At 38.8% G+C, this 25,942-nt stretch overlaps 1 protein-coding gene across 1 annotated transcript; it reads right to left on the bottom strand.

Annotated features, from left to right (window-relative positions):
- Positions 1–1,111: 1,111 nt before the first annotated feature.
- LOC132129655 (NLR family CARD domain-containing protein 3-like) lies at positions 1,112–25,432 on the bottom strand. The gene is made up of 8 exons (XM_059541300.1): positions 25,295–25,432; positions 19,972–20,137; positions 19,762–19,866; positions 5,075–6,931; positions 3,598–3,771; positions 2,623–2,796; positions 2,049–2,095; positions 1,112–1,966 (listed from the first exon to the last, which is right to left on the bottom strand). Exons 2-8 carry the CDS (start codon positions 20,115–20,117, stop codon positions 1,395–1,397), a joined length of 3,075 nt encoding a protein of 1,024 aa, XP_059397283.1. The 5' UTR covers positions 20,118–20,137; positions 25,295–25,432; the 3' UTR covers positions 1,112–1,394.
- Positions 25,433–25,942: the final 510 nt, after the last annotated feature.

Genomic DNA, 25,942 nt, shown 5'->3' with positions numbered 1-25,942 from the left:
TATTTTTAATATTTGTAATGTTCTTTAATGTTATCCATAGTTTTTTTGTGGTTCTTTTTTTTAAAGTATCGGTTCAGGCACCGTTTAGGCGCCAGTACCATTTTAAAAGTATCAAAAAGGCACTGGACCCTACTTAAAAGTTATTATTTCTCACTACTGGCTCATTTACCAAATGGGTGCTTTCTCTTCCTCCTCCACAAATTAAGCTACTGTAGGTAGTTCGTTTTTAGTAATGTTTTAAAAAATTATCTTTTGCGATTGACGACGCGATTGACAATGTTGTGATATCTAGGCCATACCAACTTTAACTCGTTACCCCCCCCCCCCCCCCCCCCCCACACACACACACACACTGGACATAGCAAACGTATGTAGCGAATACAGGAAACTATCAGTCAAGAAGGTATCCAGATTATGAGTTATTTTTCATTTTTAGTTTTTGATTAATCACTTGGATTAATCATTCATTTTGACAGCACTAATGTTAATTGTAAATAGACAACCATACAAGGGTAATTGTTACTAAGCCTGCACCTATGTTCTTGTCCATTGCCCTCGCAGATTCCTGCAGCTAAGCTTGGATGTACATTTACATTCCATTAAAGGTTATTGATGACATGCCTCTGAAGTTTGACTTTTTGCACCATTACAATACTTATAGGCAACTAGTCATCATATCTCTAGTTCTTTAATGCATTTGCATTGTACTAAAGTGCGTTCATTTTCAATGGGCATATATGCGGCTGAAACAGGTAGCCTAGTGCATCCCAAATTTTTCAACATGAACATTTTAATATAACATTATAGTCATTATGGCTTATGGACTTTAGAAAAAATGTTTTTTTGAGGAAGTGGGGTAGTGCACAATAGGCCCCTATGGCGCAGCCTAAGCTTTTATTCTTAATGGCATTTTTTTTCCTTACATTACTTTTACTTTTATACTTTAAGTAGTTTTTTAAACCAGTACTTTTACACTTTACTTGAGTTAAACGCTTGAGTTGATACTTCAACTTCTACAAAGTCTTTTTAAACTCTAGTATCTATACTTCTACTTGAGTAATGAATGCCAATACTTTTGACAACACTGATAATCACTGATTTCTAGTTGTGTCCTCTTTTGAAGGCCAAACAAAGTAGTTCCGGTTTCACAAAACAGCATCTCCATGACATGGCGGCAGCAACATCGAGAATCAAAGGATATGCCTTCTTTCTTTAAGTGAACATTTGGGAGGTGTTATGACAAGTGGGGGCATGTTTAAATGAGGGGTTTTAGGAGCATGTGGATGAGTCTTAACTTCTATAAAGAATATCTCTATGGGTTTGATACTTTAGTCTTTGCAACTTTACAGATCTTGAAAACTTGAAATTGCATCATAAGACCCCTTTAATGAAACTTAACTGACAAGATTAGCAGTGTGGGGAGGCAATTGAATCTGATGAAGAGACACTGAAGAGTCAATAAAAACCCTAAATCCAGCACAGAGGGGTTCAGTGAATGTGGTGTAAAATGTGTGTAAGTGTGTGAGTGTGTGTGTGTCAGAAATGCTGTAGAAGGACAGAATGCCATTCTGCCAGTCCAGAAACACTCCTACTCTCTTAGAGGAGAATGGGATGGGGGCTGTGTCAGTGCTTTTTTTATTGTGCCAGACAGTGAAAAGGTCATCAGAGCAATCAAGGCTCCAGGACTTTTCATTGAATCCAAACCTACAATCATCACTTCCTCCTTTCCTGCTAATTCCTTTATGTGCCACTGATATAACAGCCCCCCTCCACCCGCTCCATTCAACCTCCCAGTAGCAGCGTCCCAACAGACTTTCTCTACACAGAACCTGAGGAAAGTAATCAAATCTGTCTGGATGATCAGGATATGATTGCTGCTTCTCCAAACGTGTCACCTTTCTGATCTGCTCAGATAGACAGAGATGAATGTTTACTGTGTTTGGATCCAGTGTAAGATCATAGGCATCTGAACACAAGAGAGGAAACAGGGAAGAATGAGAACACAACAGAGCAACAGTGACGAAAGGTGTGTGAGTGTGTAAACTTACACTTGCGTAGTCCTGCTGTAATCATGACCTCTCCAGCATGATCCACACTATAAAAATAATTTAGACAACAATAACAATTTCTGCTTTTCTGATTCAACAATAACATAAAATAAGTTAAATGTGAAAAGTAAATAAAATTTTATAGAAAATTTTTATTAAGCCCTCTTTCTTCCTTCTGGTGTGAGTTAGTTTGTCTTAGCACATGGATTTGTTTCCTATAAAATTCTCTCTTATAATTCATCTGCTCCTTCATCTCCTCTGTCTCTCTCTGGACCCATTCATTTTTAGAAACCCATGACTTCCTGCCCATTACTTAGTCTCTGAATGTGCAGTCATCTCTAATCCTCCCAGCAGAGGAACTCACTGTTTGCCTTGGAGTGGAGTTGGTTTTTGTTGTGTGAGCTTAGAGTGTAATTTTCCCTCTATTTTCTCGCTTAATACACCTGAATTTATCTCTCGCCTCTCTGGGTCCTCTTTCCAGTGAACATGACTTGACAGCTCCTATACATTTTAACTTCTTTACACTTTGAACTCCGAAATAAACAGAAAAACTTAACCATAAGGCCCAACATACTTGAGTTTCTCCAGTTTACAATGGGGATCCTCCAGAAGATCAGAGAGCAGCTTCACTCCTGAGTATCCTGGGTAATTGTAGCTCAGATCCAGTTCTCTCAGATGTGAGGGGTTTTCCCTTAGAGCTGAAGCCAGATAACAACAGCCTTCCTCTGTCACCATACAGCCAGATAATCTAAGACACACACATCAATAGTAAAGACTAAGAGACCCGAGATTAAAGCATGACTTACTACCATGTATATGAAACATAAGGGTTGTGATATTTTCTTTCTCTATAAAAGCTCTACATATATTCATTGCAATATAACTGATGTTTGTTCCACATATGTTAAAATGAGTCAAATTTGCCAAAGTTCTGATGAATGCTGTAAGGAGAGTTTTAAAAAAACCCACTTTAAATAAAACTCAGAATTGAAGACAGACACGATGATGGACCGTGGCAAATACAATGTCATTGTTCTCAAAATTCAAAAACTCAAAATGGCAGAAGCCCAATATGAACTTTTAAGAAATTGTAGCTATTATTTATATTTATTGAAAAACTGGTCATGGTGAGCTGAAAGTGCTCATGTACCCTGTGGGCATCCCTTCTATTGGATAAACTTGACATTGTGAAGAAACAGCCTCAAGTCCTGTTTGGAGTGCTCATGCATTAAATTAATTACATTATTATGAGAATGGTTTTGTCTATCATAATGGCTGTATGCATTTTTGCTAGCATGGTCTAATGATAATCTGAACTATATACAGTGATTATCTGATCTGCTGTCTAGGATGAAAAGGTAGGTTTTTCAGAAAATTCAAAATGGCATGTTTCTACACTATACTGTTCAAAAGTTCAAAACATGAGTGACATTTGCTGTATATGATCATATTGTCTTCTACCGGTGTTCCAATATTTCTTTTCACTGTTTTATGGACTGATACAGTTGTAGAAGAAGAAAGAGATTATCTAAGTAATGGAATGAAATACCTCAGTATATTCAGTGTACAGTCTGAACTCTTCAGTCCAGCACAGAGAAATTTCACTCCTGAATTCTGCAGGTCATTGTTACTCAGGTCCAGCTCTCTCAGGGAGGAGTTTGATGATTGAAGTCTTAAAGCCAAGCTTTTGCAGGATTCATCAGTGAGATAACAGATAGACAGTCTAAACAGAACAACCAATTTTCAAAATTATCAAACTATTTAAAACTCCACTACAAAATGTTTAAATCTTAAAACTTAAGTTAAAACTTTTAGAGCCAAGTTTCTATGTAGCTTATGCTTATAAATTGTGTGAAATAGAAAGCAATAGGAAGTTTTACAGCAAAAAGTTTCAATTGGTAGATTAAAAGGGATAATAAGGAAAAAGCACAAACTCGGTGTAAACAGTTAAGAGGACACATTCGCTTTCCTCTAAACAGTAACATGCAACTGTCATTCATTTATCCTTTATCTATTCTTGATAATTATATAAATTTGGAACATCATTACAGATAAGGATTTAACTGTAAAATGCAAAAGCTTTAAAGAACAACAAGTCTTTCAAAGAACCTGACAGGACAGGTTATGTGCTCATGAGTTTGTTTGAAGGGCTTTATATAATTTGTTGACATGTCTTAGGCAGCTTGGATTGTGCCATGTTTCCATCACTCTGTGACCTTCACTATTTTTCAGATGTGTTTTGTTCATGTCTTTAATGTTAATCAAACTACAAAACAAAATATCAAAAGGCAAGACATTTAAAAATTTTAACACTTCTTGGGGGGACACATGGTTACCTTTAGGTTGACACTGCAAGGATGACCAGCTGTCCTTGTCTTTAGCCTTGTTTTAGGCATCTTACATTACAGACATTACAATTTATTGCTCTGGACAAATCTGCAGTCCTCACGCCTGCCTGCAGCAGGACTCACCTGATCACGCAGGTGAACAGGACCCTAAGCATCCTTATTCTAAGCATCCTTATTCTGGAGTCTGTAGAAATGCCTATTTAATGTCCTAATGTATTACAACGTTGACTTTAATTGACTTCTGCCTGTAAACTGTAAGTGACTAAAGACTAAGTGTTTTGTTTGTTTATATCTATCCGAAAGGGGCAGAAGAGAGCATCAGCAATACCATTTGATTGTAAATAATATTTGTGGTACTGTGAACAGAATTAAGCATTGCCGTCAGTCTAGTATATAATTGTAACATGGTCAAAAATGAAGCTGGAATATTTTACCTTTCTATGATACATAATTAGTCAAGTTTAAAAATGTTATATTTTAAATATTTTAAATATTACAATTTTTTTATTTTATTTTTTATATTTGATGCCAATTTACAATTTAAAACATCACAATTCCAGCCCTACCAACTAATGTTGCTAAAGTTTCCCTTTGTGCCACCAGGTGGTGATTTCACAAACAGGTTTAACAGTGTTGAATTGATAGAGAATAAACATTATGAGATAAATTAATACTGACATAGCTTTTCTGCAGTTGTTCAAAGCTGGAATCAGTCTTCTCCTACCCTCCTCTGTTGTGTTGTATTTCTTGAGGTCAAGCTCATCCAGCACCTCTTCTGACATCTGAAGCATGTAAGCTATTGCTGAGCAGTGAGCAGCAGAGAGTTTATTCTTAGAGTGTTTGTCTGACTTCACAAAGTCCTGGATCTCTTTGTAAAGAGTCAGATCATTCACTTCCAGCAGACAGAGTAACATATTGATGGATCTGTCAGCTGAAAAAACATCATTAGCTCTGATTGTGCTTTTAATGTACCGAGTGGTGTTCCTGATGCTCTCTGAGCTGTTCTCTGTGTACATAAGAAAGTCCTGTAGGAGTCTCTGATTGGACTCCAGTGAGATGCCCAGTAGGAACCGCAGGAACAGATCCAGATGTCCAGTCTTACTAGACAAGGTCTGGTCAACTGCTGATAGTAGTATCTCAGAAAGTGAGATCGTCTTAAACCCAAACCATTCAAAAGTGTTCAATGTTTGAATGTTCTTAGTGATATATGAATGAAACACAAAGAAAGCAGTAAGAAACTCCTGAAAGCTCAGATGTATGAAGCTATAAACTTTTCTCTGATGAATCACAGACTCCTCCTTAAAGATCTCGGTGCAAATCCCAGAATAGACTGTGGCTTCAGTGACATCTATGCCATTCTCAATCAGGTCCTCATCATAGAACATCAAATTGCCCTTCATTAGCTGTTTGAAAGCCAATTTAGAAAGTTTCACAATCATTTCTCTATTTGACTTAAGGAGCTTCTCTATATTGTCCTCTTCATATTTCTGATTCCTTGTATTTATTTGAATGATCAAGAAATGTATGTACATTTCAGTCAGAGTTTTAGGGATTTCTGCACTGTCATTGTGTTTTAGGATGTCTTGAAGCACAGTGGCTGAGATCCAGCAGAAGACGGGAATGTGGCACATGATGTGGAGACTTCTTGCCCTTCTGATATGTGAGATGATTTTATCGGCTTGATGCTGCTCACTAATTCTCTTCTTGAAATATTCCTCCTTCTGAGGGTCACTGAATCCCTGAATTTCTGTCACACGGTTGATGTATATGCAGGGGATCAGTCTGGCTGCTGCTGGTCTGGAGGTGATCCAGATGTGAGAGGAAGGAAGAAGGTCTCCTTTGATGAGGTTTGTTATCAATACACCCACTGATGAAATCTCATTAACATCAGATACTTTCTGTCTGTGTGAAAACATCAGTGTAATTCTGTTTTCGTCCAGACCATCAAAGATGAAGACAACTTTACACTTCTCATAAATCTTACAGTCCAGATCTTGAAGTTCAGGATGAAAGTCCAGCAGAAGTCTGTGAAGACTGTACCGGCGATCTTTAATCAAGTTCAACTCACGAAATGGAAGCACAAACATGAAATCTACATCATGATTGGCTTTACACTCTGCCCAATCCAGAATGAACTTCTGCACAGAAACTGTTTTGCCAATTCCAGCAATGCCTTGAGTAAGAACAGTCTTAATTTGGTCTTTCTCCTCACATCCTGGTTCAGGTAAGGGTTTAAAGATGACATTGCAGTGGATTGGAGTGACTTGTGAGTGTTGTGGTCTCTGTCTTTTCTCCATCTGCACAATCTCATGTTCTTCATTCACTCCTTCACCTTCTCCTTCTGTGATGTATAGCTGTGTGTAGATTCTGTTCAGCAAAGTTTGATTCTTTCGTAATTTAAATCCTTCAAATAAACTCTCATATTTGTTCTTCATGCATGTTTTGTGAGTGTCTTTGATTCTCTGGTGTCTGATGTCAGTCTCTACTAAGTATAAAGTGCAGGACAGATGATTCCCCGGATCACTGTGTTCATCACTGGAGTGACAGCAGCAAGAAAAGCAAAACAACAAACAGAAAAAAAAAATTGAAAGTACAGAAAACTATTATAGAACAATATCAGAAAATTACCTGCATATTTTCATGTTTACTCTAAAAACATGCTATCGATGTCCATAATATTTTCTAATTCTAGTAAAAAACACATTTAATTTTTTCTTGTTTTGCTGTTTTTACAATGTTAATATCACAAGCATCTGCACATACAACTGTTAGACTTAATCTTTGATACAAGCATGTTATGTAGTCAGTATGTAGTCAGACATTAGCATAACCTCAGGAACGAGGAAAAAGCAGCTTTAGAGCAACACCAGGATGAGTAAATTATAGGGATGCATCGAAACAGCTTTTTCCAGTACTCACCTGATACCGATACTTTTATTTTTGGTACTTGCCGATACAATACCAATACAAATATTTTTATTGCATTTGTACATTTTTTAAATATTGGGTAGAGAAACCAAAAGAGTTTGTATAATGTTAGCTGGTTAACTTCATTTATTGAGTAGTTATTGGTGTTTCTATTGTACGGAACGTGAATATAGAGACACCAGCCACCATAGTCAAATGTTTACCGGGAGCCAGAGCGCCTGACATCTTGGCAAATTTAAAAGTGCTGGCTAATGCTAAACGTAAATACAGTAAGATTGTTATTCATGCCGGCGCTAATGATGTTCGACTTCGCCAGTCGGAGATCACTAAAAATAACATTAAAGAGGTGTGTGAACTTGCAAGCACGATGTCAGACACTGTAATATGCTCTGGTCCCCTCCCTGCTTACCGTGGTGATGAGATGCATAGCAGATTGTCATCACTCAATGGCTGGATGTCTAAGTGGTGCCCACAGAATAACATAGGTTTCTTAGACAATTGGACGAGCTTTTGGGACAGACCTGACCTGTTTAAAAGAGATGGTCTTCATCCCTCCTGGGGTGGCGCCACTCTTCTCTCTAGAAATATGGCAAATAGTCTTAGTGTTTATACTTGACTAACTGGGGCCCAGGTCAGGAAGCAGACAGACTGGCTAAACCGACCGTCTGCTAGCTGCCTCCCGTCACAGAGGTCAGTTAATTCTCAGCACATAGAGACTTTTTCACCTAGATATCACACTATAGAGACTGTGTCTGTTCCCCGAACTAGAAAAAACAAAAAACGTCCAAACCAAGTTAAGATTAACAATTTAATTGAGGTTCAACAAATAAAAAACAGATGCAATATGGATAAACAAATGATAAAGCTTGGCTTATTGAATATCAGATCCCTTTCTACGAAAACACTTTTTGTAAATAATATGATCACTGATCATAATATAGATGTACTCTGTTTGACAGAAACCTGGCTAAAACCTGATGATTACATTATTTTAAATGAGTCCACCCCCCAAGATTACTGTTATAAACATGAGCTGCATCTAAAAGGCAAAGGTGGACGTGTTGCTTCAATTTATAACAACGTTTTCAGGATTTCTCAGAGGGCAGGCTTCAAGTATAACTCGTTTGAAGTAATGGTGCTTCATATAACATTATCCAGAGAAACAAATGTTAATGATAAATCCCCTGTTATGTTTGTACTGGCTACTGTATACAGGCCACCAGGGCACCATACAGGCTTTATTAAAGAGTTTGGTGATTTTACATCCGAGTTAGTTCTGGCTGCAGATAAAGTCTTAATAGTTGGTGATTTTAATATCCATGTTGATAATGAAAAAGATGCATTGGGATCAGCATTTATAGACATTCTGAACTCTATTGGGGTTAGACAACACGTTTCAGGACCTACTCATTGTCGAAATCATACTCTAGATTTAATACTGTGACATGGAATTGATGTTGATGGTGTTGAAATTATTCAGCCAAGTGATGATATCTCAGATCATTATTTAGTTCTGTGCAAACTTCATATAGCCAAAATTGTAAATTCTACTTCTTGTTACAAGTATGGAAGAACCATCACTTCTAACACAAAAGACTGCTTTTTAAGTTATCTTCCTGATGTAACCAAATTCCTTAGCATATCCAAAACCTCAGAACAACTTGATGATGTAACAGAAACTATGGACTCTCTCTTTTCTAGCACTTTAAATAAAGTTGCTCCTTTACACTTAAGGAAGGTTAAGGAAAACAGTTTGACACCATGGTATAATGAGCATACTCGCACCCTAAAGAGAGCAGCCCGAAAAATGGAGCGCAGCTGGAGGAAAACAAAACTAGAGGTATTTCGTATTGCTTGGCGGAAAAGTAACATATCCTACAGAAAAGCATTAAAAACTGCTAGATCCGATTACTTTTCTTCTCTTTTAGAAGAAAACAAACATAACCCCAGGTATTTATTCAATACAGTGGCTAAATTAACGAAAAATAAAGCCTCAACAAGTGTTGACATTTCCCAACACCACAGCAGTAATGACTTTATGAACTACTTTACTTCTAAAATTGATACTATTAGAGATAAAATTGCAACAATTCAGCAGTCAGCTACAGTATCACATCAGACAGTGCACTATAGACCCCCTGAGGAACAGTTCCACTCATTCTCTACTATAGGAGAGGAAGAATTGTATAAACTTGTTAAATCATCTAAACCAACAACATGTATGTTAGACCCTATACCATCTAAGCTCCTAAAAGAGGTGCTTCCAGAAGTCATAGATCCTCTTCTGACTATTATTAATTCCTCATTGTCATTAGGATATGTCCCCAAAACCTTCAAACTGGCTGTTATTAAGCCTTTCATCAAAAAACCACAACTTGACCCCAAAGAACTAGTTAATTATAGACCAATCTCGAATCTCCCTTTTCTGTCCAAGATACTAGAAAAGGTGGTATCCTCACAATTATATTCCTTCTTAGAGAAAAATGGTATATGTGAGGATTTCCAGTCAGGATTTAGACCGTATCATAGTACTGAGACTGCTCTCCTTAGAGTTACAAATGATCTGCTCTTATCATCTGATCGTGGGTGTATCTCTCTATTAGTTTTATTGGATCTTAGTGCTGCGTTTGACACAATTGACCACAACATTCTTTTGCATAGACTTGAACACTTTGTTGGCATCAGTGGAAGTGCATTAGCATGGTTTAAATCATACTTATATGACCACCATCAGTTCGTAGCAGTGAATGAAGATGTATCCTATCGATCACAAGTGCAGTATGGAGTGCCTCAAGGCTCAGTACTAGGGCCGCTACTCTTCACGCTTTATATGTTACCCTTGGGAGATATCATCAGGAAACATGGTGTTAGCTTTCACTGTTATGCTGATGATACTCAGCTCTATATTTCATAGATTGCATAGTCGATATAAAAAACTGGATGACGAGTAATTTCTTACTGCTAAATTCTGAAAAAACAGAGGTGTTAATTATAGGACCTAAAAACTCCGCTTGTAATAACCTAGAACACTGTCTAAGACTTGATGGTTGCTCTGTCAATTCTTCGTCATCAGTTAGGAACCTAGGTGTGCTATTTGATCGCAATCTTTCCTTAGAAAGCCACGTTTCTAGCATTTGTAAAACTGCATTTTTCCATCTCAAAAATATATCTAAATTATGGCCTATGCTCTCAATGTCAAATGCAGAAATGTTAATCCATGCATTTATGACCTCAAGGTTAGATTATTGTAATGCTTTATTGGGTGGTTGTTCTGCACGCTTAGTAAACAAACTACAGCTAGTCCAAAATGCAGCAGCAAGAGTTCTTACTAGAACCAGGAAGTATGACCATATTAGCCCGGTCCTGTCAACACTGCACTGGCTCCCTATCAAGCATCGTATAGATTTTAAAATATTGCTTATTACTTACAAAGCCCTGAATGGTTTAGCACCTCAGTATTTGAATGAGCTCCTTTTACATTATAATCCTCTACGTCCGCTACGTTCTCAAAACTCAGGCAATTTGATAATACCTAGAATATCAAAATCAACTGCGGGCGGCAGATCCTTTTCCTATTTGGCGCCTAAACTCTGGAATAACCTACCTAACATTGTTCGGGAGGCAGACACACTCTTGCAGTTTAAATCTAGATTAAAGACCCATCTTTTTAACCTGGCTTACACATAACATACTAATATGCTTTTATTATCCAAATCCGTTAAAGTATTTTTTGGCTGCATTAATTAGGTAAACCGGAACCGGAAACACTTCCCATAACACCCGATGTACTTGCTACATCGTTAGAAGAATGGCATCTACGCTAATATTTGTCTGTTTCTCTCTTGTTCCGAGGTCACCGTGGCCACCAGATCCAGTCTGTGTCCAGATCAGAGGGTCACTGCAGTCACCCGGATCCAGTACGTATCCAGACCAGATGGTGGATCAGCACCTAGAAAGGACCTCTACATCCCTGAAAGACAGCGGAGACCAGGACAACTAGAGCCCCAGATACAGATCCCCTGTAAAGACCTTGTCTCAGAGGACCACCAGGACAAGACCACAGGAAACAGATGATTCTTCTGCACAATCTGACTTTGCTGCAGCCTGGAATTGAACTACTGGTTTCGTCTGGTCAGAGGAGAACTGGCCCCCCAACTGAGCCTGGTTTCTCCCAAGGTTTTTTTCTCCATTCTGTCACTGATGGAGTTTCGGTTCCTTGCCGCTGTCGCCTCTGGCTTGCTTAGTTGGGGACACTTCATCTACAGCGATATCGTTGACTTGATTGCAAATAAATGCACAGACACTATTTAACTGAACAGAGATGACATAACTGAATCCAATGATGAACTGCCTTTAACAATCATTTTTGCATTATTGACACTGTTTTCCTAATGAATGTTGTTCAGTTGCTTTGACGCAATGTATTTTGTTTAAAGCGCTATATAAATAAAGGTGACTTTGACTTTGACTTTGAGTAGATAGTCAAACCAAAATTTATTCAAAACACATCTTTAACATTACACATTATTAAAGTTTAATCTCTATAGTTTAGAAGATGGTAATACAATATGACAAGAACTAAAGTTAAACTGTGTAAGAACAAATTCCTCTCGATAATGTTGATAACATTGATAACATTGATAGAAAGTGGTAATTGTAATGGATTACAATCAACCAAAAAAAAATATTCAGACAGCTGTTAGTATGACAATATTTACACATCTATCAATACTTAGTCAGGCAAATCTTAGCCTTAATGACTGCCTGTTGTCTCCTGGCCATGCTGTCATCCAGGTTCATGCAGACTTCGTCTGAAAAAGTTTTGCTCCCAAATTTGTTTTAATGGTAGTCCATTGTTTTAAGAATTTTTTTAGGTATAATTTGTCACAGTTTACTCTAGTTTGCTAACATAATTACTTACATAAATGAACTATAGTGTCCTACACCAACTAGTAAAAAAAAAAAAAAAATGATATCTGGTCTCTGAATATTTTTTGGTTTGACTGTATATCCTTTGGTTATTTTCACACCTAATTATGCCCATTAAAATGTATTATACAAGTTTTTGTTAAGTTCTTTGTTATTATTATTATTATTATTATTATTATTATTTTGCTCTATGGTTCATCATCTGTAATTTAATTGCATTAGAGCTGCTCCACTGAAGTGACTTATTAGCGCTTTGCTGTAATAATGAAGGGAATCACTCGTTATAAATCTGTGATATATTTTTCACAAATAGAAAACGCGTTTTTAGTTTTTTGTTTTGGTAACACTTTAGAAAAATGGTCCATTAGTTAATGTTAGTTTATTCATTAATTAACATGAACAAACAATGAAAAATACATGTATTACTGTATTTATTAATCTTTGTTAATGTTTGCCATATTCACATTGAATATGGCAAAATTTAATTGTATTCTGAGATGATTCATTAAACATTTCTGATTAATCATTATGAATCATTAGCCCCTTTGCCTAATTTAATATATAATTAATATAATAAGACTAGTGGGCGGCTAGTTACTCAACCCACTAGTGCCTCTGAAGAAGCACACCCAAACATTACTACAGAGAACCCTAAGAAAAAACTACCTGCTACCCTCTGATAGGCGGAATGAAAGATGGGCTTAACAGGACGGACTACATGGTAACGATGGCAATGGAAACAGACAACAAGATGAAGACCAGAACTCCAGGAAATAAGATCCCCTGTGAGTGTGGATGCAGATGGAAAAAAGTTATCATGTTCTGTGGGATGCGAATCCACCAGAGGAAGCGAAAGTGTGGGCAGAAGGGCCAACAGCAACCTTACACTGCCATAGCAGGTGAGACAAGAGGGACCGGAAGCTGTGATTGAAAATCAGGGTTATTCCACCAAATATTGATTTCTGAACTCTTCCTAAGTTAAAACATATTGTATTGTTTAAAAATCCATATAAACTTGTTTTCTTTGCATTATATATGGTCTGATTTATGGTCTTGTTATTTTGACCGTTTTTTTGTTTTTTTTTTGTTTTGGCAAATAAATGCTCTAAATGACAATGGTTATTCTGAATTTGGAAGAAATATTGTCAGTAGTTTATATAATAAAACAAAAATGTTAATTTTACCATTATAACAAAGATTCAGAGAATCTGGAACAATCTCTGTGCTTAAGGGTCAAGGCCGTAAAACCATACTAGATGCCCATGATCTTCGGGCCCTTAGACGGCACTGCATCACATACAGGAATGCTACTGTAATGGAAATCATAACATGGGCTCAGGAATACTTCCAGAGAACATTGTTGGTGAACACAATCCACCGTGCCATTCGCCGTTGCCTGCTAAAACTCTATAGGTCAAAAAAGAAGCCTTATCTGAACATGATCCAGAAGCGCAGGTGTTTTTTCTGGGCCAAGGCTCATTTAAAATGGACTGTGGCAAAGTGGAAAACTGTTCTGTGGTCACACAAATCAAAATTTGAAGTTCTTTTTGGAAAACTGGGACGCCATGTCATCCGGACTAAAGAGGACAAGGACAACCCAAGTTGTTATCAGCGCTCAGTTCAGAAGCCTGCATCTCTGCTGGTATGGGGTTGCATGAGTGCGAGTGGCTTGGGCAGCTTACACATCTGGAAAGGCACCATCAATGCTGAAAGGTATATCCAAGTTCTAGAACAACATATGCTCCCATCCAGACGTCATCTCTTTCAGGGAAGACCTTGCATTTTCCAACATGACAATGCCAGACCACATACTGCATCATTTACAACATCATGGCTGTGTAGAAGAAGGATCCGGTTACTGAAATGGCCAGCCTGCAGTCCAGATCTTACACCCATAGAAAACATTTGGCACATCATAAAGAGGAAGATGCGACAAAGAAGACCTAAGACAGTTGAGCAACTAGAAGCCTGTATTAGACAAGAATGGGACAACATTCCTACTACTAAACTTGAGCAACTTGTCTCCTCAGTCCCCAGTCGTTTACAGACTGTTATAAAAAGAAGAGGGGATGCCACACAGTGGTAAACATGGCCTTGTCCCAACTTTTTTGATATGTGTTGATGCCATGAAATTTAAAATCAACTTATTTTCCCTTAAAATTATACATTTCTCGGTTTAAACATTTGATATGTAATCCATGTTGTATTCTGAATAAAATATTGAAATTTGAAACTTCCACGTCATTGCATTCTGTTTTTATTCACAATTTGTACAGTGTCCCAACTTTTTTGGAATCAGGTTTGTATCCTTTCTTTCTCTCTCTCCCTTTCTCACTGAAAAAGATGCACATTCTGCCAAACTCTGAAATGTGTTACAAAATATGGGAAAACCTCAGTGTTTCTTTTCATGTAAGGTAAAGTTTTAATAGGTGACAAGTACAATATATATGATTTATTTTCATTTAAAACAATTGTAATCTGCAACATTTGTGCAATAATATTGCCCTAAAGAAATGAATTATGAGTTTCAATCACATTTACTGTCATTAGTCATTTTACATGTTCATAAATTGAGGATTACACTGAAGGTACACCTATCTGTTTTAGTGATCTATTTTTCATTGTACTTTTTGTATTTTCTTCCAAAGGAGATTCATCTAACTGAATAAAAGATAATGTCACTTTTGATTGCATGTCCTAATTTGATGTAACCGATCTTATAACAGTAATACAACAGTAATTATAACAGTAATATAACTAATTATAACAGTAATTATAACAGTAATATAACAGTAATATGTTTTATGGGAACCAAATTCAACAATGAAAATAAAACTTTGGATGTCTTAGGTGGACTGCTTTTCTACGCAGCATTAATAAAATAAAATAAAATAATATTTGTCAGCTAATAGTTTTTTTGTTGTTGTTAACATATCACAGCCACCGGAAACACCAGAGAAACAGCCCATCTCACCAGACACATCATCCCTCTCTCCAGCATCTCCACTTCTGTGCTTTTCACAGAAAATGGAGGCATTGGTGTATGCTGGGACTAAACTCTCTCACTCATTTGCTGCAAGCCCGCATATATCAACAAAAAAAAAAAAAAACGGCGGGCCCTTCAACCACCAAAGCCTGTGGGCCCTGCTCCTGTGAGAGCTCTCCGACCGCTGCCACAACGCCAGGGCCCAAACCCTCTATCTGCTGAAGGTGAACCAAAAACAATTGATAGCAGCTCTCAGTGATATGTGTCGGGTCCCCGCTATAATAACAGCAACATTCACAAATGCCTACAGAACAAGCAGGAACCCAGTGTGCCTGTAACTTTCTCTATTTCAGTTTTATCATCACTGTAAAAAAAGAAAAGTTGACTTAACTTAAAATTACAAGGTAATTTGCTGCACAGCTTTTTTGAGTTTACTCAACTTTTAAATTAATTAGTTCACTTAACTCAATTCACTGAGTAAGGTCACATGTCTCCCAACTTAAAATCTTGTGTTCAGCTGATTGAGTTTTTATAGTTAAAAAAACCTTTGTTATGTAATTTCAACTTTTAATGTTATTTTCACTTGACTTAATAAAGTACGTTCAGTTGACTAAAAATGTGTTTTTAAACAGCATCCCAAGGTTAAAAAAAACTACTACATCCTTGATATTTTGGTTCAGGTTTTATTTCAAACCAGCAGCAACACATTGGTAACTTTAGCCATACTCATTCTTAAAAAAAGTAATTAAATGAGTAGGCAGAGAAAAAAACATTCAAAGTGCTATTTCATTCAATTGTCCTAAATACTTTAAATGTTCTATGTTTAACATTTTAAATTGTTGACATAAAACATGTTACAAAACAATATAAGTGCAAGTTGAAGGAGTATGCTGACTTTTTGGGGCTTTAGCATATTCACCGTATCCACCACAGTTAAGGTGAGGCTCCTTTGTCTGTTCGGTGTTGGTGCGCTTCATTGCACATGCGCCAATTTCATGGACGTTACAGTGCGCATGCTCCAACCTCCAACCCAACTTGTATGCTTGTTAACTTGAATTTACAAATTGAATTTACAATCAATTCTAGGTTGGTCCAACGATTGTTGAACCAACGTCTTTTCACTAGTTATGCCAACATTTTTGCATTTAATTGTCCTGTTAACTAAAATATAATCGTTAGTCTAACTTTTTGTGAGTTGGATTTTTTACAGTGTAGAAAGTCTAAGGCCATCTCAAGCCAAAGGGCAAACTCATCTAATCTGTGGCCTATTATGCATCAAACTAAGATTGATATAAAGACACAAAGCACTGCCATCAATTTAGCATCTTTAAACATTCGCTCACTAAAAAATAAATAATTTGTAATCAATGACTTTATAACCACAAACAATCTGGATTTTATATTTCTAAACGAAACATGGCTTGACGACAGCTGCAATGCAACAGTCCTCAATGAAGCAGCCCCTCCTAACTTCACTTACATGAGTGTTAGCAGGACTGTTAGGAGAGGTGGGGTGTAGCTGCTCTATTTAAAGATGTCTATCAATGCAAGCAAGTGTCATTTGGTCAGTACTTGTCTTTTGAATATCTAGGGATTGTGCTGAAAGGTGCTCCACGCATTCTGTTTATTATTATTTACAGGCCTCCAAAATACTCTCCAGCCTTTGTTGAAGAGGTCACAGAAATGTTATCAATGATTTCCTCAGAGTTTGACTGTTTTGCTATTGCAGGGGATTTTAATATTCACATAGACAATGCAGAAAACAAAACTACAAAAGAAATGATAACGGTTCTAAACACTTTTGACCTGGTTCAGCATGTGAATGGACCCACACACAAAGGTGGACACACTCTAGACTTAATCATCAGTAGGGGTCTAAACATTTCATCAATTGTTATTAAGGACATAGCACTATCTGATCACTTCTGTATTTTCTTTGATATATTGATCTCTGCTACCACTGAATCTAGATCTGTCTCTGTAAGAAGGAAATGCATAAACGAGAACACAAGTGTACTATTTATGGAGGCTATATCTTTAACACCAAGCATTTCTGCAGATATTGCTCCAATAATAGTCAGTATGAAAACAAACAGACAGAAATCAGTTCGGAGAAGATCAACAGCAGTTCAGACGATGAAAAGACAATCCAGAAAAGCCGAGCGGATGTGGCGGAAGACAAAACTTGAAATTCACTATAGCATCTATAAAGACAACCTTCATGCTTTTAATGTGAAACTAGCCACAGATAGACAGAATATCTTCTCAAACCTTATAAACAGTAACTTAAATAACACTCTTACTCTTTTTGCCACTGTTGAGAGACTGACAAACCCCCCAAGTCAGATTCCCAGTGAAATGCTCTCAGACAGCAAATGCAATGAGTTTGCTTCCTTCTTTTCTGAGAAGATCATCAATATCAGGAAGGCGATTAGCACATCCTCAAGTAATGCAGAGGTCAGAAAGATTAGGCCACAATATCAAAAAGATACTATGTCTATTTTTGAAGCAATTGATAGCAAAATTCTGGAAGACATAGTGCAGCATCTAAAATCGTCAACCTGTCTTGACACACTTCCCACATCTTTTTTCAAAAGTGTGCTTAACTGTTTAGAAGCAGATCTTTTAGAAGTGGTGAACGCCTCACTTCTTTCTGGGACATTTCCAAACTCCTTAAAAACTGCAGTTGTTAAGCCCCTCCTGAAAAAGAGCGATCTTGATAACACCATTTTGAGCAATTTTAGACCAATATCTAATCTTCCTATTATAGGCAAATTTATAGAAAAGGTAGTTTTTAATCAACTGGACAAATACTTAAACGCAAATGGATACCTGGACAATTTTCAATCTGGTTTTCGACCGCATCACAGCACAGAGACAGCACTCATTAAGATAATAAATTATATTTGCTTAAATTGTGACTCTGGCAAAATATCAGTGCTGGTATTGCTAGATCTCAGTGCTGCGTTTGACACTGTCGATCATAACATACTACTAGAGAGACTGGAAAACTGGGTCGGGCTTTCTGCGATGGTACTCAAATGGTTCAGGTCATACTTAGAAGGGAGAGGCTCTTATGTGAGTATAGGAGAGCATAAGTCTAAGTGGACGTCCATGACATGCGGAGTCCCACAAGGGTCAATTCTTGCACCGCTCTTGTTTAGCCTCCCACTAAGTCAAATAATGAGAAAGAACCAAATTGCCTATCAAAGCTATGCTGATGATACCCAGATTTACCTAGCCTTATCTCCAAATGACTACAGCCCAATCGACTCCCTCTGCCAATGCATTGATGAAATTAATAGTTGGATGTGCCAGAACTTTCTTCAGTTAAACAAGGAAAAAACTGAAGTCATTGCATTTGGAAACAAAGATGAAGATTTCAAGGTGAATGCATACCTTGACTCTAGGGGTCAAACAACTAAAAATCAAGTCAGGAATCTTGGTGTGATTCTGGAGACAGACCTTAGTTCCAGTAGTCATGTCAAAGCAGTAACTAAATCAGCATACTATCATTTAAAAAACTTTGAAAGAATTAGGTGTTTTGTTTCCAGCCAAAACTTGGAGAAACTTGTTCATGCCTTCATCACCAGCACGGTGGACTATTGTAATGGGCTCCTCACCGGCCTTCCCTAAAAGACCATTAGACAGCTGCAGCTCATCCAGAACGCTGCTGCCAGGATTCTGACTAGAACCAGAAAATCTGAGCATATCACACCAGACCTCAGGTCCTTACACTGGCTTCCAGTTACATTTAGGATTGATTTTAAAGTACTTTTACTCATATATATATATATATATATATATATATATATATATATATATATATATATACAAATATATATAAGTCACTAAATGACCTAGGACCAAAATATATTTCAGATATGCTCACTGAATATAAGCCTAACAGACCACTCAGATCATTAGGGTCGAGTCAGTTAGAAATACCAAGGGTTCACACAAAACAAGGGGAGTCCTCCTTTAGTAACTATGCCGCCCGCAGTTGGAATCAGCTTCCAGAAGAGATCAGATGTGCTAAAACACTAGTCACATTTAAATCTAGACTTAAAACTCATCTGTTTAGCTGTGCAATTATTTGAATGAGCACTGTGCAATGTCCGAACTGATTGCACTATATTTACACTGTTTTTTTTTCTGTTTTGAATTAATTTTAAATAAGTAAAATTTTTTATAATTTCAAAAGTTTTAAAATTGCTTGTTTTATTCTTGTTATTATTTGTCTTCATTATTATTTTACTTTCCTTTATGTAAAGCACTTTGAATTACCATTGTGTATGAAATGTGCTATATAAAGTGCTATATAAATAAACTTGCCTTGCCTTGTTGTTGTTGTTTTGCAAATTCACAGTGAATGTACTTTTATGTTTTAAAATGTAACACACATGGTATAGGAAACATGAATTGAAACATCTGATTAAGTAATAGTTTTTAAACACAATTCCTTTAAACATAAACCATGAATCCAGAACATTTAATCAGCTTTCACTGTGTTTATACTCACACAGGGTTAGAGGTCACTGTTCCATTACTGAGATTTGGAGGCTGAACAATTGAGTCATTACTCTTCATAGACACACAACTGGATACTGGAGATGCTGCTGTCTTTCTGATGATATAATTAGCAAAGGTTATTCAGGGAGTGCATGCTGAAGAAGACAATATGCTGTTACTATTATTTGGTTTCTTGTTTCCAGTACTGACAACGTCTTACCTAGTGTCAGAGGTCACTGCTTCATTACTGAATTTACGGGCTTGATACATTGAGTTCTCACTTTTCATAGAAACACAGCTGGGCTCTGGACATGGTGCTCTCTGGTACTGAACATCCCCCTTACATCTCTCCTTATCAACACTCATTTTAGAGATAGATTTCAGGACTGCAAATAACATTAATAAATATCATATTTATAAAAAGTGATAACATTTTGGTGTGCATAAATAATGTGTTTATGGCATTTTCTATAACTAAATATTATAACCAAAATATGCTGCTGATCTTTTTCTTTGTACCATTTAAGGAACAGCAAAATAAATAAATATATAAAAATCTTGAACACTGGATTTTTTTATATATAAGATGTGATAGACATGTGGTGGTATTCAGTTATATGATATTGTGACGATCGTGCACTAGGAAAACACGAGGAGAGGGAGAGATCCAATTGCAGGTATATTTTAATAACAAAAAGGGTAATCCAACAAAAACAGTCCAAGGAGACAAACAAAACAAAAGAGGGAACTCGGAGGACGAGAAGGCAAGGGTAAGTCTCGGGAGACGAGAACATTAGTACACGAAGGGTAAGGACTCCATACAAACAACAGGGAAAGACAGGTATTTATAAAGAGACTAATGACAATAGATTGCCTGCATCTGTGTGATTAACTGGAGTGCAATTACTGTGAAGACAGGACCAGACTAGAGGAATTATAGTGCCTATGGTGAAGTGCCTAAGGAGAAGTGAGCTCACTAGTGGACACCCAGGAAAACAAAGACTGACAGCGTGACATTACCCCCTCCCCTACGGAGCAGCTGCCAGATGCTCCACCTGAAACCCAGGGAAACCCAACAGATAAAGAAGCTAGGAGGGAGGTGGAGCGGCGGAGGACTAGGGGGAGGGACAGAGGGCCAGAAAACATAGTACACAGAGACAGGAGAACCAGGTAGAATGGGAAAACAGAGACAGCAGAACCAGGTAGAATGGGGAAACAGAGACAAGACAACCAGGTAAAATGGAAAGACAGAGACAAGAGAAGTGTAACACAAAACAAGGAGTGCAGGAGGGTGGTGGACCGGCGGAGGATCAGGGGGAGGGACGGAGGGCCAGGTCCAAAGAAGGAAACTGACAGAAAAACAAAAGAAAACAAAAACACAAAAACATAGGTCCATGAAGGACATCACGTGATGCCCACCCGGGCGGAGCAGAGGACCACCACAACCATGTGGTCAAGGCAGAAGCCCCCCCCAGGGCGGAGCAGAAGACCACCACGTCCTTGTGGTCGAGGCCGGAGTCCCCCAGGGCGGAGCAGAAGACCACCACATCCTTGTGGTCGATGCCGGAGTCCCCCAGGGCGGAGCAGAGGACCACCACAACCATGTGGTCAAGGCAGAAGCCCCCCAGGGCGGAGCAGAGGACCACCACATCCATGTGGTCGAGTCCAAAGTCCCCCAGGGCGGAGCAGAAGACCACCACGTCCTTGTGGTCGATGGCGGAGTCCCCCAGGGCGGAGCAGAAGACCACCACATCCTTGTGGTCGAGGCCGGAGTCCCCAAGGGCGGAGCAGAAGACCACCACGTCCTTGTGGTCGATGCCGGAGTCCCCCAGGGTGGAGCAGAAGACCACCACTTCCTTGTGGCCAGACCAACGGGAGGACGAAACTCTGGTAATCCTATGGTGTTTCTACTGGATTCCAGAAGATCGGTGCTGACTTGACTCTGCTCACGAAGATTATTGGTGACTTGCATTTGTTCCTGAAGATCCCCGGTGACTTGACTCAGTCCTTGAAGATCCCCGGTGACTTGACTCAGTCCTCGAAGATCACCGGTGACTTGACTCAGTCCTTGAAGATCACCAGTGACTTGACTCAGTCCTTGAAGATCACCAGTGACTTGACTCTGAAAGGTCAGCTGTATCTAGCCTTGTCTCTGGAAAGTCCATGGTAGCTAACCCTGACTCAGGAAGGTCAATGGTGACTAACCCTGACTCTGGAGGGTCCACGAGCACCTGACTCGACTCTGAAGGGTCAACCGGAACCTGACTAGACTCTGGAAGGTTAACAGGAATCTGACTTGATTCTGGGGAATCAACTGGAACGTGACTCGACTCTGGAGGGTCAACAGGAACTAGCCCTGACTCTGGAGGGTCAACGGTGACTAACCCTGACTCTGGAAGGTCGACGGTGACAAACCCTGACTCTGGAGGGTCCATGAGCACCTGACTCGACTAAGGAGGGTCCACGAGCACCTGACTCGACTAAGGAGGGTCAACCGGAACTTGACTCAACTCTGCAAAGTCAATGGACACCTGACTCAACTCTGGAAGGTCAACAGGAATCTGAATTGATTCTGGGGAATCAACTGGAACGTGACTCGACTCTGGAAGGTCAACAGGAACTAGCCCTGACTCAGGAGGGTCAACGGTAACTAACCCTGACTCTGGAAGGTCGATGGTGACTAACCCTGACTCTGGAGGGTCCATGAACACCTGACTTGACTCTGGAGGGTCAACCGGAAACTGACTTGATTCTGGGGAATCAACTGGAACGTGACTCGACTCGGGATGGTCAATAGGAGCCTGACTTGACTCTGGACAGTCAACTGGAATTTGACTCGACTCTGGAAGGTCAACAGGAACTAGCCCTGACTCTGGAGGGTCAACGGTAACTAACCCTGACTCTGAAGGGTCCATGAACACCTGACTCGACTCTGGAGGGTCAACCGGAAACTGACTCAACTCTGGAAAGTCAGTGGGCACCTGACTCAACTCTGGAAGGTCAACAGGAATCTGACTCAACTCAGGAAAACCCACTGTAACTGCCCTCCTCTGCAGTGGCCCCGAGCTGGCGGCCATCTTGGGCAGTGGTGCTGGCTCCGCACACGTGACGTGAACAGTCCTGGGAATCTCTAGGATTTTTGACAGCCTGGAGAAATAATCCAAGACTGTCTCTGCTGCCATCTTGGGCATTGACGCTGAGCTGGCGGCCATCTTGCACTGTGGCGCTGGACTGGCGGCCATCTTGTGCTTTGGCGCTGTGCTGGCGTCCATCTTGCCCCTTGCCGCTGGGTTGGCAGCCATCTTGTGCTGTGGCGCTGGACTGGCGGCCATCTTGTGCATTGGCGCTGAGCTGTCGGCCATCCTGCACTGTGGCGCTGGACTGGTGGCCACTTTGTGCTTTGGCACTGTGCTGGCGGCCATCTTGTGCATTGGCGCTGAACTGTAGGCCATCCTGCACTGTGGCGCTGGACTGGTGGCCACTTTGTACTTTGGCGCTGTGCTGGCGGCCATCTTGCCTCGTGGTGCTTGGTTGGCGGCCATGCCACGCAGCGGCGCTGGGTTGGCAGCCATTTTGTGCAGCGGCACAGGACTGGCTGCCATCTTGCACAGCGGCGCTGGCTCAGCCAGTTTGCGTCTCCTCTCCCCTCTCTGGTCATAGTGGGGAAATGGCGGCTCCCAACCGAACCCCGGGTCAACGGGAGCCCACAGTGGAGATCGCTGCCGGACCTCCTCTCGACTGCTTGCGCCGGAGTGACCTCCCCTGGTCCCACGGAACACAACTTGGCGAGTGCCCTCAAAACCATTTCTCTCCCGCTTGATGGCTGGGGAGGAAATTGTGGCAGACATACCACTGGATCTCTGCGATGGAGTCCTTCTGTGACGATCGTGCACTAGGAAAACACGAGGAGAGGGAGAGATCCAATTGCAGGTATATTTTAATAACAAAAAGGGTAATCCAACAAAAACAGTCCAAGGAGACAAACAAAACAAAAGAGGGAACCGGATGGAACGGACAGGGAACTCGGAGGACAAGAAGGCAAGGGTAAGTCTCGGGAGACGAGAACATTAGTACACGAAGGGTAAGGACTCCATACAAACAACAGGGAAAGACAGGTATTTATAAGGAGACAAATGACAATAGATTGCCTGCACCTGTGCGATTAACTGGAGTGCAATTACTGTGAAGACAGGACCAGACTAGAGGAATTATAGTGCCTATGGTGAAGTGCCTAAGGAGAAGTGAGCTCACTAGTGGACACCCAGGAAAACAGAGACTGACAACATGACAGATATATCACGATAATGAACATGTATTATATTGTTATCGGGTATTTCAAATACCGGGAATAATTATTTATTGCAAATATTTTTGTTTTTTTTAATGTTTAAAAAAAATGCTATTCAGATCACCTAGTTAAAATACAAAACACCACTGTATGCTGCTTCAAAGATACATGCACATTCTGATGTGTTTAGGGAAACTTTTTACATTTTTATCTGGACCACAACATGCCCTAGATTACATTAGTTTATTAGTAAACAATAAACTGCCAATGAAAAATTCTTCTAAAGCATTTATTAATCTTAGTTATTTTCAATGTTTAATAACATATTCAAATCAAAATTTGTTCATGTATTTAATGTACCCAAGCAAACATTGTATTTAAAAAAGAATTATAACTTCTGTATCAAATATAGCTATTGTTAATGTTAATGAATTAACTAAGGTTGAGTAAAGAGACCTTATTGTAAAGTAACAGCTTTTGTTCTTTTATATATATAAAAAAAAATCCATTTCAATCTGAAGCATTTCAGTTTGAAGAATTTGTTCATACTTCATACATTTTTGTGCATTGCTTTATTGGATTTAAATGTTCAGTTCTTTTTGTTATTAAAAAGTTATTGACACTGTCACACTGTATTATAACAACCCTTTTTTCAATTTATTTCAATATTGTATGTGATAAAAGCTTAAGGAATTACACATGCCTAAGGTCACATGCCTAAGGATGTATTACGGTAATATGACTCACACTTAATGTTCTCTGATTAAGAGAAAGGTTAAGAATAAACACATGAGAGAGCAAACAAGGAGGAATATGGTACAAAGACCTGTTAACACCAGTTCACTTTTAGAATGAGGAAATGAAGAATTAGGAAATACATTTACATTTAATAATTAAGCAGACACTTTTATCCAAAGTGACTTACAAATGAGGAATACAACAAGTTATTCATCATAAAGAGACAAAGAAACATGAGAAGTGCCTGTAATACAAAGTTTGCAGACATCGAATAGCACAAGCTGTAAGAGAAGGGGAATCTCTACAGTAACAAAGATAGTAGCCTATATGTATAGATATGTACATTTCCCATGCGGGCTTGCATAGATATGCAAAATGCCAAAACATTTGTATCTTAGTTCTGTGTTTACCCATAAAGATTAAGCAGAATATCACATTTCCACTGTATAAATTGTTTCACTGTAGGTCTTTTTGCTGAGATAAGATTAGCCAAATGATATAATAACACAGAACTTACCATGAGATTTTATGATCAGCTTATGCGTCTTTTCATCAACAGGTTGAATTAAACATTGTTCTATTTGAGTCTGAGATTGATCATCGGGAATTGAGAAAATTGCTTAACCCACACAAAAGCCAACGTTCGTCTAGTAGTCACCCCACCCACAGGTGCGTGCAACTTTGGTTTCAGCTTGCCTCACTGATCTGGGAGATTTGTTGGTTGAGTCAAGGGAGGGAGGAGCTGAAAAAGGAGAAGTCAAGTCAGACAACTTTTGCTTTCCGGCCCTAGCACAGTGGTTTCTTTAGTGCAGTCAAGATGACTAGATGTGACATTTGTCAAATGAACATGTGGCAACCAGAAACATATTTCACATTTTTTGTTGTACCTAATACACCATTATCGGGTGCCGTTTGTAAAGCTGCTCATGCTGAAAATAGCAGCAACATTTTGTCACATTTAGCTTCAAACAATGTTTAAAAAACTGGTATGAATTTTTGACGGTCACTTTTTAGCACATTTACAACAATATTTGTCAACTTAGAGATATTTTAAATAGTTAAACATAAATATTAAATTTAAACCTAAATCTAAATGTTAAATCTAAATGTTAAATCTAAATCTAAATGTTAAATCTAAATGTTAAATATAAATATAAATATAAAT

The sequence above is a fragment of the Carassius carassius genome, chromosome 46 (genome assembly GCF_963082965.1).
Source record: "Carassius carassius chromosome 46, fCarCar2.1, whole genome shotgun sequence".
NCBI classification, from domain to species: Eukaryota; Metazoa; Chordata; class Actinopteri; order Cypriniformes; family Cyprinidae; genus Carassius; species Carassius carassius.
The sequence above is the reverse complement of the archived record's forward strand: the minus strand, read 5'-3'. Positions and strand labels throughout refer to the sequence as shown.